At 50.6% G+C, this 16,623-nt stretch overlaps 1 protein-coding gene across 1 annotated transcript; it reads right to left on the bottom strand.

Annotated features, from left to right (window-relative positions):
• Positions 1-2,195: 2,195 nt before the first annotated feature.
• On the bottom strand, positions 2,196-2,462 carry PRM3 (protamine 3). The gene has a single exon (XM_010980043.3). It carries the CDS (start codon positions 2,460-2,462, stop codon positions 2,196-2,198), a length of 267 nt encoding a protein of 88 aa, XP_010978345.1.
• Positions 2,463-16,623: the final 14,161 nt, after the last annotated feature.

Raw genomic sequence — 16,623 nt, 5'->3', positions numbered from 1 at the left:
GGAGAAGAGACCATGTGAAGGCAGAGTTCAGGGTTAGAGCCATGTAACCACAAGCCAAAGGGCACCTGGAGCCACCATGAGCTGGACAAGGCAGGGAGGATTCTCCCCTAGGGTCTCTGGGGGAACTGTGGCCCAGGTAACTCTCCCTGATCTTACACTTCTTGCCTCCAGAGGGTGAAAGGATAAATTTCTGTTGTTTTAAGCCCCCAAGTTTTTATAATTTGTTACAGCAGCTCTGAGAAGCTAATGTACTCTGTGAGGTAGGTACAATTGTTACATTTTACAGAGAGGGAACTGGCTCAGAGAGGTTGAGTAACCAGCCCAGAGTACCACAGCTACTTAGTGTTGGAGCCAGGATTCACCTCCAGGCCTGGCCCCCTCTAATCCAGCCTCGTGGTCACTAAAGGATCTGCGGGGATTAAGGAGGCATGTGCGGCCCTGCCTTGTGTGGGCTTAGTAGGGCTGGTGGGGGCAACACTGTGAGGACTCTCTCTGGGTCTCCATACCCTGGGCCCTCTACCCCACCCTTCCCCACCCCTCCACTCTGACTCCCCTTTTCCCCACCCTCAAGTGCACTGGGGGACAGAGACTGTGTTTTATGAATTCTGGGACCCATAGTGACTGGCACAGTGCCTGGCATATGTCAGGGACCCGACGAATGTTTGCCAGGCAAATGAAGGGATGGGTGGATCTGTAGGACTTGGACAAAAGGACAAAGCTGCTGACCAAGTGGCTTGGTTGGGGTGGGGGAGGGTGGTCACAGACAGCTGGGCCTCCTCCTGTGGACCTCATCTGCCCTGTGCCTCTGCAGACCTCAGTGGTGGCCTCCTCTTTGAGTAACCCAAGGCCTCTCCTCACCCCTTACAGAACCCCCAAAGAAATGGAGGCTTCCCTGGAAATGCTGCCTCCCTGCCCCTCCCAGCAACCCTCTTCAGGTTCCTTCCCAGATAGCCAGTGCTTAGGGGACTATGAGGGAAGAGGACGGAGACCACAGTTGTTATTTCTGTTGGAAAGAAATGGATTAAGGGAGCCAGGCCCAGGATGGGCAACAGACACATTATGATGCTTCTGGAAAGAGGCCAGACTGAGTGGACACAGGGAGGGCCTGGGTTCCGCATCTGTCTCACCCTTTCTCTGGGCTTCCTTTGCTCCTCGCTCTAATGAGGGCATTGGCTCTGCTCTAACAGCTGGACCCATTGACAAGGCAGAAGTGAGCCTCTGGTTGGGGTACAGATGGTCACCTTGAGTGTGAGTATGGCAGCAGAGGAGTCAGTGGCTGAGAAGGACTCAGACCCCTCCACTTGCCCTGACCCCAAAACCAGGGTCTGCGAGTTGGATGGAACCACCATGCCTCCAGCAGCAATGCCGGTCTCTGTTAAACACTCACTGAGGGCCAGGCTTGGCCCCACCCAGCATTTCGGTTAGTTCTCCCAACCGACTGACCTGTGGGAGAGCTGTTAATCTCACCCTTAAATAAGGAGGGCAGGTTGAGGTCCAGAAACAGTGACTCACTCAGTGTTACACAGCTAGCACAAAGAAACTGGAAGCAGGTCTGCTGAGCTCCCAAGCCTGTGCTCTTTAAGGCTGGCCATGGGAAATGGTATAGCTCAACAGGTAGAGCACATGCTCAATACCCCAGAGGTCCCGGGTTCAATCCCCGGTACCTCCTCCAAGCCGAAATGAATGAAGAAATCTAGTTACACCCCACTCAAGAAACAAACAGTACCAGTAAGAAAAGACTATCCATGGTTAGAGCAGGAAGATGGGGGTTTTACTAAGGGAGGTTATGCTGGTCCATTGGGTGCTCTCAGCCTGTAGGCTCAGACTGGGAGAGGAATCTTTCCAGAGATGGAGTGGCTAAGATGACTTTCTAGCCCAGACTACCACGTTCTCCACCCCCCAAAGCAGGGGAGGGCAGCTGAGAAGTCGTGGGGAGTGGACCTTGTCAGATAAATAAATTTTGGCCAGAATTCAGAACAGAGGTCACTGACTCCTGCTTTTCAACCTCTACATGCTCATGCACACACACACACACACGCATGCACACACGCACACACGCACATTACCCCAGCCATGGGGATGGGGAGACCAGACAGGAGGAGAAGAATTCCTTGGAGACTTTTTATTGACTCTTTTCTGAAAGTTCTTCTCTTTGAAACAGCGGCAGGCACCTCTTCCTGGGCCGTCGTCATGGATCAAGAGTGCGTCTGCTCGGGCTCGGGGCCCTGCTGGACCACAGCGTCATCTTCGGCACCTTCCTCCTGCTGCTCAGGCTCCATCAGCAGCAGCTTGCCCTGCACCGGGAGCTCCTCTTCCTCTTCCACTCCCTCTCCCTCCTCCTCTTCCTCACTCTCCGACGACAAGGAGAAGTTGTCCTGACTCACGCAGGCCACAAGCTTCTTCATGGAGGATTCGTGGCCCCGGCCATGGCCTGTGCCGAGCTTGGCACAGCGGGAACCCATCACCTGCTTTGGCTGCCTCTCTAGACTGGGAGGAAAGGCCACTGGTGGGGAGCGGAGGGGCCACTGAAGGTGGTAGGCAGGATGCTGATGTCACAAAGCCCCTCCCACTCTGGAGCCTCCCACCCTCGGATACCTGAGTCTGGGCCGACACCCAACTCAAACCTTGGCCACCAACTGTCCCACAGAGCCCCTGCCACCTACAGGGCAGGCAAAATGCCAGGCCTGTGCCCAGGAAGCCTCATCCTGCTGTGTTGCCTCCTCCATCTGGCCTCATTTGCCCTGGCAAAAGTCCCCCTTTTAGCTGAGATGAGAGTTGGGGATAGAATTTCCAGAAGTAGGAGAGTACACAGACTCCTCCCCACATCCCTGTAGTACACAGCCCAAGAGCTATTGACAGTGTGTGTGAAAGGGACCCACGAGGGAGCCTTCCAGGGAAACTGAAAATGTTTGGTTTCTTGACCTGGGTGGTGCCTTCTCTAGCAGACTTAAAACCAGTGCACTGTACTTTTATAAAACTAAAGAAAACCAACCGTACTCACTCTTCCCTGTCCTCCAGAGTCACCCTTTAAATGCAGTGGATCCTAAGCTTTTGGGGTCCCTAATCTCTTCAGCCACATGTGCCCATACAGCACAATTTCAGCCTGAGAGAGGGACTCAAATGCCCTTGGTCATTTCTGAGCACTAGGAATCCGTTTTCTGACACATAATTCAGATCTTGTCCCAAATCCTCAGTAGCTGAATAATGACCCTCCAGGGACCCTGAGCAGGAGAATATCCTGGATTATCCAAGTGGGCCCTGAAGCAATCACCAGTGTCCCTACAAGAGTGGGGCAGAGAGACTTCATACAGGAAGCAGAGATTGGAGATCTGGCCACAGCAAAGGAACACCAAGAATTACAAGGAGCCACCAGAAACCAGAAAGAGGCAGGACTGGCTTCTGCCCTAGAGCCTCCAGAGGGAGCATGGCCCTGTTGTGACAATGAGGGTGCTACCTCAGAATTCTAGCAGCCCACAAGGCCTCACCAAATTCAGCCTCTTGCTGGAGCATGCCAGACCTGCTTCCCATCTCAGCGCAGTTCACACCTTGCCCAGCTTCTTCAGGTTGGGAAGATGGAAGTGGGGCCAACAAGGAAATGGGAAGTGGCCTCTGGCATGATGGCTCCAAGTGACAGGACGCCCAAAGCCCACAATGTCACAGGGTAACACACCAGCACTGTACTTGAGGGTGAGCCCCCTGACCTTGCCACCCCCCCCCATGTTTGTGCCATTTGAATAAAGATCACCCTGACAGGCCAGCAAGTTTCTTATCTCAAGCTTTATTTGGCAGATGACTTTTGCTCATTTTACCCAAGATCTCATGGGCTCCTTGCAAACTCGGGGCTTGAGCATCCGTGGAGGGTTGCCATGGTCTCGTGAGGTGGTTCCTGGCAGATGACTTTTTCTTTCCCTTAATTTCCAACCTGGGGTGTGATGGGCCCAGGAAGGCTTACAGCCGCCTTCTACATCTTCTCCTCCTCCTAATCCTCCTGCAGCCTTTTGGAAAAAGTTCTAGTTACCATCTAGGGAACCTGGGTGGGTATGGGGTGTGAGGGCTGTCGGATGGGGTGGGGTCCCAGCGCTTCACGAGCCTCCCGCTGCCCTTCTGTGCCAGGGCCCAGAGGCAGCGGGGGTGCCCAGAATGGGGGCGAGGTGGGGGCTTGCCAAACCTCTGCGGTGCCTCCTGTGGCTGCGGGCACGTCTCCGGCGCCTTGGGCAGGAGCAGCGCCGTCTGTGAATCCTGTGTCTGTAGCGATAGCGGCCTCTGTGGGTCCTTCCGTAGATGCGGACGTCCTCCGGCCTCAGCTCCTGCTCCTGCTTCTGGGCATCGCTTTCTCGCTGCTGCCTGGTGTCCTGCTGTGGACTTTCACTGGGACTCCGTGGGCGGCACCGGACCATTGTGTTTGCAGGTCAGGAGGCTTAGGCTGAGGCTGCAGCAGACCTTGGGGGTTGGGGAGGAGGGCTCAGGCCTGCCCACCTGCTCTTGCTGTTAGTAGTGTTGGCTGGGTCTGTCAGCCACTCCTTGGGGACTTGTATATAAAGGGGACCCCCACTGTGACTTGGCAGCCCCACCCCACCATTGTCCCCACCTGGTCCCTTCTGTGAAAGCAACACAGAGCATGGCAGCCACCTCTCACCTTGCCCGTAAAACGTGTCCCTCATCCCCCCCAGCTGGTGGGAATCCACAAGTCATTCCCAAATCTTCCTCACTGCCTTTGCAGCTGTGCTGTGGTCTGGGGTTTTACAGAGCACAGGGGATGGGAGCGGGACTTCTCTGTCCACAGTTATCTAGTGCTTACTCTATGCCAGAAATTCCATACATTTACTCATTAACTGAGGCCCAAGAGGTTAAGTGACTTGTTCATGGTCACCGCAAATAAGGAACAAGGCCAGGCTTCAGAGTCCATGCCCTTGGCCCTCTGCCCCTTTCCCAGCCCCGGGGACACTTCCCTCCCCAAAATGAGTCGTCTTCCCTCCACCCATTAAAATCCAGAATCAGAATCACAGCAACTGCAGGGAGGATGTGGTAGACAGTTGAAAGCCTCCCTCCCAAAGACATCCACGCCCCAATCCCTGAACCTGTGAATGTTACCTTAGGTGCAGAAGGGATGTGCTGGATGTGAGTAACTTGAGATGGATGGATCATCCTGGATTATCTGTGTGTGTTCAGTGTAATCACATGGGTCCTTATAAGATGCAAGAGGCAGGCAGGAGAGACAGAGGGATGTGAAGATGCTATGCCACTGGCTTTGAAGATGGAGGTAGGGGCCCTGAGCCAAGGTTTGCAGGTGGACTCCAGGAGCCGGGAAAGATGAGGAAGATGCTTCCTGAGAGCCTCCAGGACTTGTCCACACCTTGATTTTAGCCCCGTAAGGCTCATGATAAATGTGTTTTAAGCTATGAATTTTGTGGTAATTTGTTACAACAGCAATAGGAAACTAACACAGAGGCTTCTTTATCAGTGTTGTCAGATTCCCCCCAGGGCACTTGCTAAAAATATGAAAGCCAGGCCTTATTCCAGACCCTGCTAAATCAAAATCTCATGGCTAGAGCTTGCCCTGTTTGTAAAAAGCCTGCCCAGGGGGGTCTGTGTTCAGCCATCCTGCTGAACTGGGTGTGGAACCAATCTAGTAGTGGGGTGAATGGGGCCATGGAAGCAAGTTCAACTCCCTGCTCAATGTCCTCACCTGCGAAGACGGGGCCATCAATACTGGCCTCACAAGTCTGGTGTGAGACCTGGATGGGGCGCCCGCAGAATCCCTGTGCTCCACGGTGGTCACTAAATGGAAGTCGTGACCAACCGCCACTCTTGGGTACTGGGTAGGTTCCTGGTCACTGATGAAATGCCCTGGGCTTTGCCACCACGAGTTGATTGTGACCCAGGCTCATGTCAAAGACCTGAGCATTCTCTTTGAGCCAAGGGGATGGAAGTGTTTTGTGAAACACCTTCACATCTCTATCATATGGGTTGAGTTACCTTGTTTCCTCAACTAGGGATGATATTGTACCTGAGAATTAAATGAGCTTCTGGTCAAGTTAATATCACTGTGCCCAGACAGAGCCATCTTTTTAAAGTGAGAATTTCAGCTTTGGGCACTTTGGGGATTGGTGGGATGTAGTGGACTGGTAAATTAAGCTGGTAAATGTTTACTGGCTCTCAGGGGTTAGGGGTGGTTGAGCAAGCCCTGATTTGTAGCATTTGCCAATTTCTGTGGCCCATTTCAAGCTGCCAGCAGAAAAATCACTGAGCGCAGAATTGGGGAGAGGTGTGTTCAGAAGCTAGCACGGCTTGGCTCCTGTGCCCACTGGGTAGGAATCTGTAAAAGGAGTGGCTGTGAGAGGCAGATTTGAGTTGGGACTTGGGAGTAGTCAGGAGTTTGGAACAAGATCCAGTGCAACAACCATCACTCACGTCCCCTCTTCCCAGCGTCCCCAAGCCCTCCTCTCCCTAAGTCCCTCAAGGCAAAGAGATGAGAGAGAAATTTTTTTTTCCAACATTTATTGACAGGCGGCGTTGTTCGTTAGCAGGCTCCTGTTCATTTCATTGGAACGGTGGCATGTTCAAGGTGTGGCAAGAGGGTCTTGAAGGCTGGTAATAGTTCAGGCAGGAGTGTGGTGGTCTTGCTGCTGTGCATTTACCTTCTTCTACACCTTATGATGGTGTAGCGGCGGCAGCACACTGCAGAGAACGAGAGAGAGGAAATTTCAGCACAGGCTGAACCCCCAGCTCCGCCCCAGCTCCCCAGCCCACACCCATAGGGTGGACCCTCTACCTCTCCTCCGCCGCCTCCGACAACATCGCCTCCTTCGTCTGCGACATCTTCGTCTCCGGGGGCGGCATCTGCTCCGGCTATGGCTGCGGCAACATCTGTATCTGGCCATGGTGATAGGTGGATTCGGCCTGGATGCTCAGAGCAGGGGCTACCACCTTGGTCGAGCCAGCCAACCTGTGAGCAGGTGGAACTTTGTGGGCTGTGAGCCAGGGGCCGACTCCTGGGCCTCTTATAGACGTGGGGAGGGCCCTGGTCATTGTGAGGTCGCAGAGGCCTGGACCTCACAGACCAGGGCCAGAGCTGGCCTGCATCATGTCCATATATGGGCATGTGGGAAGTCCTTGGCGAGGGAGGGAGGGGCCGTGATGCGCTGGGGCCTCCATGTCACCGGCCGAGGGGAGACAAGGTGATTTCTCTGTAATGACTCACTCATTTGGGCAATTTCCAAAGTACTACTGAGCACCTACTATGTGTCAGATTCTGGGGCGGCCCCAGCATACAGTGATAAACAAGGCAGATATACTCCTGTCTAATAAATGTTGTAATCTAACTACAGGAAACATGACTGAAATTACCACATAGAGTAATTATAATTGTGAACAATGCTGAGGAGAGAAACTTCGGGTTTTTATGAGAGTGTATGTTGGGGGGGGGGGCTTGACGTCAGGGGAGACCCTAGGAAAGCCTCCTAAGGAAGTGCTGGTGAAGTGAGGATGAGTCAGAGTTGGAGGAGGGAAATTCATCTGGGAAGAGGGAACAGCTGGTGCAAAGTCCAGAGGCAGCACGTAGTGTGTGATTCCATTTATAGGAGGTATCCAGAGGGGGGAGTCCCTAGATGGATTGGTGGTTGCCCCAAAGCGGGTGGAACGCAGAATGACTGTTCGGTAGGTACGGGGTTTCCTTCTGGGGTGACGAACATGTTTTGGAACAAGAGAGTGGTGATGGTTACCCAATATTGTGAATGTACTCAATGCCATTGAATTTTCACTATAAAGCGAGGAGTTTTACATTACGTGAATTTTATCTCAATTGAAAAAATGTTCGGAAGCTGGACAGGCCTGCAGGAGCCAAAGGGAGGCCCAGGTGATGGAGCCGAGGGCGTGGGGGGGGGCGGGCCAGACCACTCGTAGCTTTGTCTGACCTTCCCCGCATTCCCGTGAATTTTTGGGATAAAGAGGTCAAAAGTTAGAATTAGATTTGGTTGCTTATAACAGAAAACCAAAATAACTGACTTTTGGTAGAAGTTATGTTTCACTTAAGAAGTCAAGTGATTCAAATGGTCAGTAGATTGTCCTGTTTGGGGGATCTACACACTGGAGGATTTGGGGGTAATGGGCATCATGTTTGCCAACTGCTTTCATGTGACTCAGAGAAGGAACGTTAACAATGGGTGCATATTTACATAGAGCAGGAGGGAGAGGAGGGGAGGAAGAGAGGAGGGTGGAGTAAATGGAATAGAATGTTAATCGACCAATCTGGGCGAAGGAGAGTTCTTTGCATGGTTCTTGCAACTTTTCTCTAACTTTGAAGTTTTTACAAGATAAATTATTAAAAAATTTTTTTTAAAAAGCAAAAGGAAGAGAAGTCAAGAGGAAGGCCTTCCTTGCAGGGCTGGTGTAGGGGCTCCACCCTTATCAAGGGCCCAGACTTCTTTCATCTTTCACCTCTGCCCAAGGCAAATGCTTGCCATCTTCAAAGTTGCCTCATAGTCCAGAATCAGGGCTGCCATGGACCATTGTGCAGGTCATGTACTGCTCAAAGCTCTGAGCCAAGGGATTGAATAGTGTAGGCCAGGCCCAGCACCCATAGGCATGCTTCTGCCGACGGGAGCTGTTGTTTTTCTAATTCAACTGCTCACAGTGGAAGTCTTTTTCTAATTTGAACAAAGGCACACCAAGGGCTAGCCTCAGCCCTGCTGGAAAATCAGCTATATCCACTGTCCAAGAAGGAAGAAGAAGAAGCGGGGGGAGCTTCTGGGGGGGAGCAAAGAAGTCATAACCCTAGCAGGGAAGGTATAGCTCAGCGGTAGAGTGCATGCTTACTTAACATGCACAAGGTCCTGGGTTCAATCCCCGGTAGTTCCATTAATATGCAAACAAACAAACCTAATTATCACCTCTCCCCCTAAAAGGAGTCATAATCCTGTAAAGAGCTTTCACAGAGACCCCACCCAGCAACTTCTGATCCTTTGCCTTACGGCAAGAGCTTGTTAGTAGTCTTTGCCTCAAAGGGGATGTAACCAGAAACTCCCAAGACCCACCCCCCAACCCACAACGAGGTGGGAAAGCCATGGCTTTGAAGCTACAGTCCAGTAGGTTACGAGAGGCCCACACCTGGCGCCTAGCATGTTGGCAAGGAAGTCTCACCTATGACTCATGTCTTGATCGATTTAAAATTATCAGCCCCCAATTCTGTGACACTTAAGACTTCCTGAAGATAACCTACACAGTCCCAGAGGAGCCCCGTGAGATGACAGAGATGGGGATTTGCCCTGCTTTGCAGACGAGGAATCTGAGACATGCAGGCCAGATCCCTCCCTCACTCAGTTGTTTATTACGACCTGCCCTGTGCCAGGCGCCCTTCTAGGTGGTGGGAATACAGCACGAGCAAGAGGGGCCAGACTTCTTGTCCCCACGAAGTTTGCGTTCTTAGGGCAGACAGTATTCAAGTGAACAGACAAAGGAACAAAAGACTTTGAAGTTTATTACGAATATGCATAGAATCGGTTGATGTGACCCAGGCTGACTAGAGGGTTACTTTAGGGTGCTGGGGAGAGGCCTTCTTGAGAAGGCGACATTTGAGCTGAGAGCTGAGTGATAAGAAGGAGCCAGCTGTGCCAACATCTGCCCAGTGTGGATGTCCCCACTGGGGAGGGAGTGAGTGGCTCTGCTCCACACAGTCACTTGGGCCCAGGCGACCACAGTGCTGCCTTCAGGGTCACCTGGCTTCCAGTGCGCCCTGGACATCCCTATCCTGCCTCTGCACGGAGGGAGAGGGGATAAGGAGGGCGCCTCTGCTTCTTAACTGCCTTGGCCTGGAAGTAACACACTCCACTCCTGTTCCCACGTCATTGGTGAGCCAGTCCCGTGACCCCGTGGATGCAAGGAAGGCGTAGAGGCCAAGCTCATGGGCTGCGTCTCCCAGCAGTGTCATGCTGTAGAAGGGACTGTGGCTCTTTGGAGTGCTTCTCTCCCTCTGCCACAGAGCTGGAGGTGCCACAGCGGCTGGCAGGAACTGATAAAACAGGGAGATCTGAGAAAACCGCTCTGAGGCAGGGATGTGTGAGCTGAGACGTGGCTGGTGGGAGAGGCCCGTTTGTTTGAGGACTCAGCAGGGAGGCAGGAAAAAGCTTGGGACGAAAGGAAGGCCCCTGTGGCTACAGAGGAGGAAGCAAGTCTTGGGCTTAAGGTTTAGTGGAGGAGACAGGCATTAATCAAATCATCACAGAAATGGGTTGTAAGGGCTGGCAAGAGGAGGCCTGAGATGGGGCGTTCGGCCCGGTCTGGAGTCAGAGGACTGCGGTAGCCCCAGCAGTGCTGGGGTTTGTGGGTTCCAGCAGCTGGCTGTTACCCTAGATAATGCAGCACTTGCCACTAACTCATACTTACTGCGTTTATTATTTGTCTCCAAGCAGAATAGAAGTGCTGTGAGATCAGGAGCTTAGCTTTGCCCACTGTGGCAGTCCTAGCCCTGCACGTCATCAGTACACAAAAGAAATCCAAATATTTGTTGAAGAACTGAACGATAAATGGACGCTTTGTATGAGAAAATGCTTTCATTGTCTCTTCCAAATATGAAATCATGGTATCGTATTATGATTTTTTTTAACATTTTTTATTGAGTTATAGTCATTTTACAATGTTGTGTTAAATTCCAGTGCAGAGCACAATTTTTCAGTTATACATGAACATACATATATTCATTGTCACTTTTTTTTTTGCTATGTATTATGATTTTTGAAATGTCACACACCCTCTCCCTGGCTGCTGCCCCAGGCTGAGAAATCTTTGAGACTTCTGCCATCTCAAACACACGCTGACTCTCAGAGGGACATCCAGTTCTGTCCCCTGAGGTCCTGGTTGGTCAATCACATGGTGTGTCCTGCCCTCCCCCCACCACACATCCATGATGTCACAATGGCCACCCATCACCTGGATCAAAGGAAGATGTCACCAAAGAGATGAAGGGAGGGGAAGGGGCTACGTGCTCCCCTCTGCCTTCGGGAAGGATGGAGCCAGGCAGTTGATCCTCAGGGTAATAACGATTGGCAGTAGGAAGACAGCGCTTTAAGTGTGCCGCTGCAGCCACAGTTCTGCAGCCAGGGGTCTGTCCTGAGGGAATTGCCGCACGTGTTCATGAAGGTGTGTGGAGGAGGGTTCTCACTGGAGCATTGTCTGTGGGAAAAAAATTGGCATTACATTACTGTTCATCTTAAGGAAATGGTCAGTTGTTACATCCATATTGCAGAACAGCTTTCGGCCGTTCAGAAGAACAGTATGGAGTGATGTGTGGACAGAGAGATGTCCACAATGTATCAACACTAAGCAAGTCACTAAAATGTAGGATGTCATCTCATGTTTGTAAAAAGCTTTTTTATGTTCACACATGCATAGGGAAAAGTCCAGAATATAATATATTGACTTAGCAGTGAGGAGTGGAATCATGGAAGATTTCACTTTCTGTTTTATTCATTTTTGTATCATGGAATTTTTTACCTGTGTGAGGGCCATGGCTTTGCTAAATATTGAATGAGTTATTTCCATCATCAGAAAAAAAAATGGAAAATCATAATCCCCATTATCTTGTTATCTGAGCAACTGCTGTGATCCCATTGAGTTGTCAGGTTATTTTTTTCTTTAATAAACTTAACTTTGGGGAAAAGTGGAAAAGTTAGTTACAGAAAGCTCCCATCTACTTCTCACCCAGTTTCCCCCACTGTTAACGTTCTACACCACCATGCACATTTGTCAAAACTAAGGAACCAGCGCTGGTGCGTTACTATTAACCAAACTCCAGGCTCCATCTGGATTTCACCAGTTTTCCCCCTAACGCCCATTTTTGTTCCAGGATTCAGTTCAGGGTGTCACATCCAGTTTTCCTTATTAGCAACATCTTATTTGGGATGGTGTGTTTGTCACAATTAATAAACACATTTTGATGCATTTTTTTTAGTAACTTTTTTTTTTAATGGAGGTACTAGGGACTGAACCCAGGACCTCATGCATGCGAAGCACGGGCTCAACCACTGAGCTTTATCTCACCCTCCCTGATGCATTATTATTAACTAAAGTCTATGCCTTATGCAGATTCCCTTAGTTTTTCCTTAATATCCTTTTTCTGTCCCAGGACCCCACCCACGATCCCATTTAATCATCATGCCTCCTGAGGCCCCTCTGGGCTATGACAGTGCTCAGACTTAATTTGTCTTTGATGATTTTGTGACAGTTTTCAAGAGTACTAGTCAGTTATTTTGCCGAATGCCTCTCAGTTAGGATTTGTCTGATGTTTTCTCATGATTAGATTGGGGAATTATGTGTTTTGAGGAGGAACAGCACAGGAGCAAAGGGCCATTCTCCTCGCTCCTAACCAGGGCACACGCTCTCAAGCTGACTCATCACGGCTGATTTTGACCTTGGTCACCTGGCTGAGGCACTGTTCCTCAGGTTTCTCTACTGTAGAGTTATTCTTTTTCTTCATCCATTTCATGCAATATTCTTTGGAGGGAAGTCACTCTGTGCAGCCCATATGTAAGGGCTGAGAAGTTATGCCCCACTCCCTTGAGGGCAGAGTATGAACATAAATTATTTGAACTTCATCCGCACTGGAGGTTTGTCTGTGCGCTCTCGTTTATTTAATCATCTATTTACATCAGTGTGGACTCATGGGTATTTCCTACTGTGGGCCATAACCCAATACTCCTTTGTTGAATTGCTCAAGTTGTTCCCACTTTGCCATGAGGAGCTTTTCAGCTGGCCCCCGTGTCCCTTTGACACGCCCCAGCATTGTGGGTTTCTGAGTGCCTCTTTACTTTCTGGCCCTGTGGGATGCCCCAGGCCCGTCTCGTATGTTTCCTGCTTTAGACCTAGAATCGGCCATTTCTCCAAGGAGCCCTGGTTCCTTTTCTTGGAGAACGGTGTTAGAAACCAAGACCTGGGTGCTGGGTGTGTGCATTGCTGTGGAATGCTGTTGCTTCTAGGCCCTCTGAGAAAAACGTGTGTCCGTTAATCTGTGTATGTATATAAATCTGTATTTCTACCTGTAGCCGTCTGTATCACCATTAAAGTGAACGTGAGTTCATGCTGATGTCCCCAACTCTAATTCACCCCCTCATGGATCACTCCAGCCTCTTCCCCTGCTTAGCTGTAACTTCCCACCCCAACAGTGGGAGACCTGGTTCCTATTATCCACCAGCCATTTTCTTTTCTTTTCTTTTTTTTTTTTAATTGAAGTATGGTTGATTTACAATATTGTGTTTGCTTCAGGTGTACAGCAAAGTGATTCAATTATACATATACATATATGTGTTCTTTTTCAGATTCCTTTCCATCATAGGTTATTACAAGACAGTGAATATAATTCCCTGTGCTCTACAGTAGGTCCTTGTTGTTTATCTATATATAGTAGTGTGACTAGCCGTTTTCTTAATCATTCAATTCTGGTATACATGCATAGCGGTTTTAGGATTGTTTACCTTTACCTGGATACCTTTCCGTTTATGAATTTATTGAGTTGGTAATCATTGAATGCCCTTTGTGCTGAGCACTGTTCTAAGCACAGTAAACAAAACCAAGATCCCTTCCCTCATGGAGCTTATATTCTAGTTCAGGTGATAGAGCAGTAAGTATGATCACTAAGCAGATTGTGTAGTATGTTGAAAGGAAAAGAGAAGAGTAGAGCAGGATGAGGATGGCTGGGCTTACAGGGGGTGGCTGGGACAAGTGGCAGTTCGGGGTGATCAGGGCAGACCTTGCTGATAAGGTGACATTTGAGCAAGTCCTGAAGGCAGTGAGGGAGACAGTGATGTGGATATTTGGGAAGCGTCTCCTAGGCAGTGGGAACAGCCAGTGCAAAGCCCGGGGGTGGGGCAGTATCTGCTGTGTTCAAGGAGCAGTAAGGAGGCCTGCGGCAGAGAGAGGAGGGGTTAAGGGGAAACGAGGTCACAGAGGTGGGGGGACTGCCACATTATGGACGGCTTTGTTGGCCACACAAAGAATCTGGCTTTTACTCTGAATTTACTGGGGACCACAGGTGTGACGTTCTCTGACTTAAGGGCCTCCCTGCTGCTGTTGGGAAGGGGGACAGGGGTGAAGGCAGAGGACCCAGTTAGGAGGTTGTGTCCGTCATGCAGATATGAGAGGTGATGGTGGCTCAGCCCAAGGTGGTAGTGGTAAGCGTGGTGAGGAGGGGTCAGATTCTGACCCAGTTTTGAAGATGGAGCTGACAGGTCTCACCAGCAGCCCTGAATGAGGGGAGCAAGAGAGAAAGAAGAGACAAGGACGGTTCCGAGGCTTCTGGCATGAGCACCTGGAAAGATGGGAGTTGCCCCAGGTGCTCAGATGGGGAGGCAATGAGTAGAGGAGGCTTGAGGAAGAAAGTCCAGAATTCAGACATTTAAGCAGAGGTGCTGAGTGGGCAGTTCAATACCTGAGCCTGTCATCTGGGCTGGAGGTGATACATCAGGGCGTTGTCAGTGCTTAAATCGTGAGACTGGATGAGATCGCCGTCTTCGTTTCCCTATAGCTGCTGTAACAAAGTGCCACACACTTCAAAGCTTGAAACAACACAACTGTATTATCTTACACTTCTGCACTTCAGATTTCCAAAATCGGTCTTATGGGGCTAAAGTCAAGGTGTCCGGAGGGCTGTAGTCCCCTCTGGAGGCTCCTGGGGAGAATCCATTCCCTTGTCTCGCGCAGCTCCTGGCCGCCCACTTTCTTTTACTCGTGGTGCTTTCTTTCGTCTTCTTCAAAGCCAGCAGCGTAGCGTCTTCAGATCTCTCTGACTCTACTTATCCTGCCTCCCTCTTCCCTTATCTGGGCCCTTGTGACTGCACTGGGCTCAGCTGGATCACCCAAGATAATTGCCCCATCTCAAGATCCTTAATTTAATCATATTTGTAAGGTAACATGTTCACGGATTCAAGGATAGGATGTGGACATCTTTGGGGGCCCAATACAAGCACCGAGTGGGTGAGTGGAGATGGAGACGAAGACCGTCCCAAGCACTATGCTGGGGCACCCAGTGTTAGGAAGCTGGGGCTCTGAGGAGCAGCCAGGGAGGTCTGAGGGAGCCAGGAGAGTATACAGGGGCCTGGAGAAGGGGCACTGGGGAGGAGGGGAGGAGCGGCTGCGTTCTCCGTCAGAGGCAGACAGAGAATTCGCCCATGGAGCCAGCAACGTGGCGGACGCTGGTGACCTTCAGAAGAGTTCGTGTGACTGGTTGGGTGGGGAGAGCCTCATGGGAGTGGGGTTTAGAGAGGAGAGGAGAGGAGAGGAGTCAGAGAGTGGGTACTTCCATGGCCAAGGGGGACGGGAGAATTGGGATGGAGCTGGCAGAGGAAGTCGGGCCGGGACAAGGCTAACTTGGGTTTGGTTTGGTTTTGAGATGGGAGAATAGAATATGATTGTTTTCTGGTAGGAATGAGAATGAAAAATAGAGACTGAGGAGAGGGTGGCTGGGCCCCTGTCCCAGAGCAGGCGGGAGGGAGGGGCTTCCGCAGGACACAGGTGCTGGGGCTGGCTCTCAAGGAGCGGGAGGGGAGGGGCTGCGGTGGGCTGGTGCAGTGTGAGTTCCCTGCCAGAGGCCTCACTTGCTCAGTGAAGGATGCAGATCGCAGGTTGAGCCTGCTAGCACCGCTGCCAGGCCTCTACCTGGCTTTCCAGCTTACTGGTCAGGAAGGATTACTACCCTCTTAACAGTCAAGGCAAATGAGGCTTGGGTTTAGGGAGCTCCCAGGTCTCACAGAGTCAAGGTTCAGGCTCAGACTGAGTCCAGCCCCTGCCCTTGGTTCTGCGCCCACCTGTCCCTCCTGCCACCAGGACCCAGGTGCCCGCCTAGATCTTCCTGCTTTGGAGCGGCAGGGACTCCACTTAGAGAACCGCTGCCCAAGACAGGGAACTCCACCACCTGTTAAATGCATGTATCTTCTAAGACAGTTGTTACTTAGCAAATCAGGACAATCTTGTTTAAATGAATTCATACCATTCAGAGAGAAGCAGACAGCAGTGGTCCCGATTCACCAGCCCTTCTTCCTGGGGAGCTGGCTGAATAGTTTGGTGGATCCTTCCAGACCTTTGCCGGTGTGTTCATGTTCTCTCTCTCTGTCTCTCTCACACACGCAAGCACACACACACACACACACACACACGAGATTGGTTGTCTTTAGAAAGAATAAATAAGTAGACCCTACCCCATTTCTGTAGCTTACTTGTGTTCACTTAATCACGTATCTCAGCAAAATTTCCATAGGCATTATTGCCCTGAGCAGTTCCACGTGCATAAACCCATCCCCTCAATCAGGGTCAGCCAACAGAGAAATAACACAAGCCACAAATGTGGGGTGTGTGTCATTTTTAATTTTCTAGGAACCACCTTAAAAAAAAGAAATGAAGAAACAAGTGAAATTCATTTTAATCTTTTCATTAACCCAGTATGTCCAAAATATCATTTTAACATGCCATCACGATAGAAATGGTGAGATAATTTACATTCTTCTGTTTGTACCAAGCCTAGGTAATCCAGGTAGATTTCCCCTCCCTGCGCATCTCAGTTCAGACAAGTCACATTTCAGGTGCTCACCTGCCATGCGGAGCTCACGGCTCCCATGTTGGAAAGTGCAGCCCGCAGTGATG

Source organism: Camelus dromedarius, chromosome 24, assembly GCF_036321535.1.
Source record: "Camelus dromedarius isolate mCamDro1 chromosome 24, mCamDro1.pat, whole genome shotgun sequence".
In the NCBI taxonomy this organism is placed as follows: Eukaryota; Metazoa; Chordata; class Mammalia; order Artiodactyla; family Camelidae; genus Camelus; species Camelus dromedarius.
Note: the sequence above shows the minus strand (reverse complement) of the source record. Positions and strands in the feature narration are given on the sequence as shown.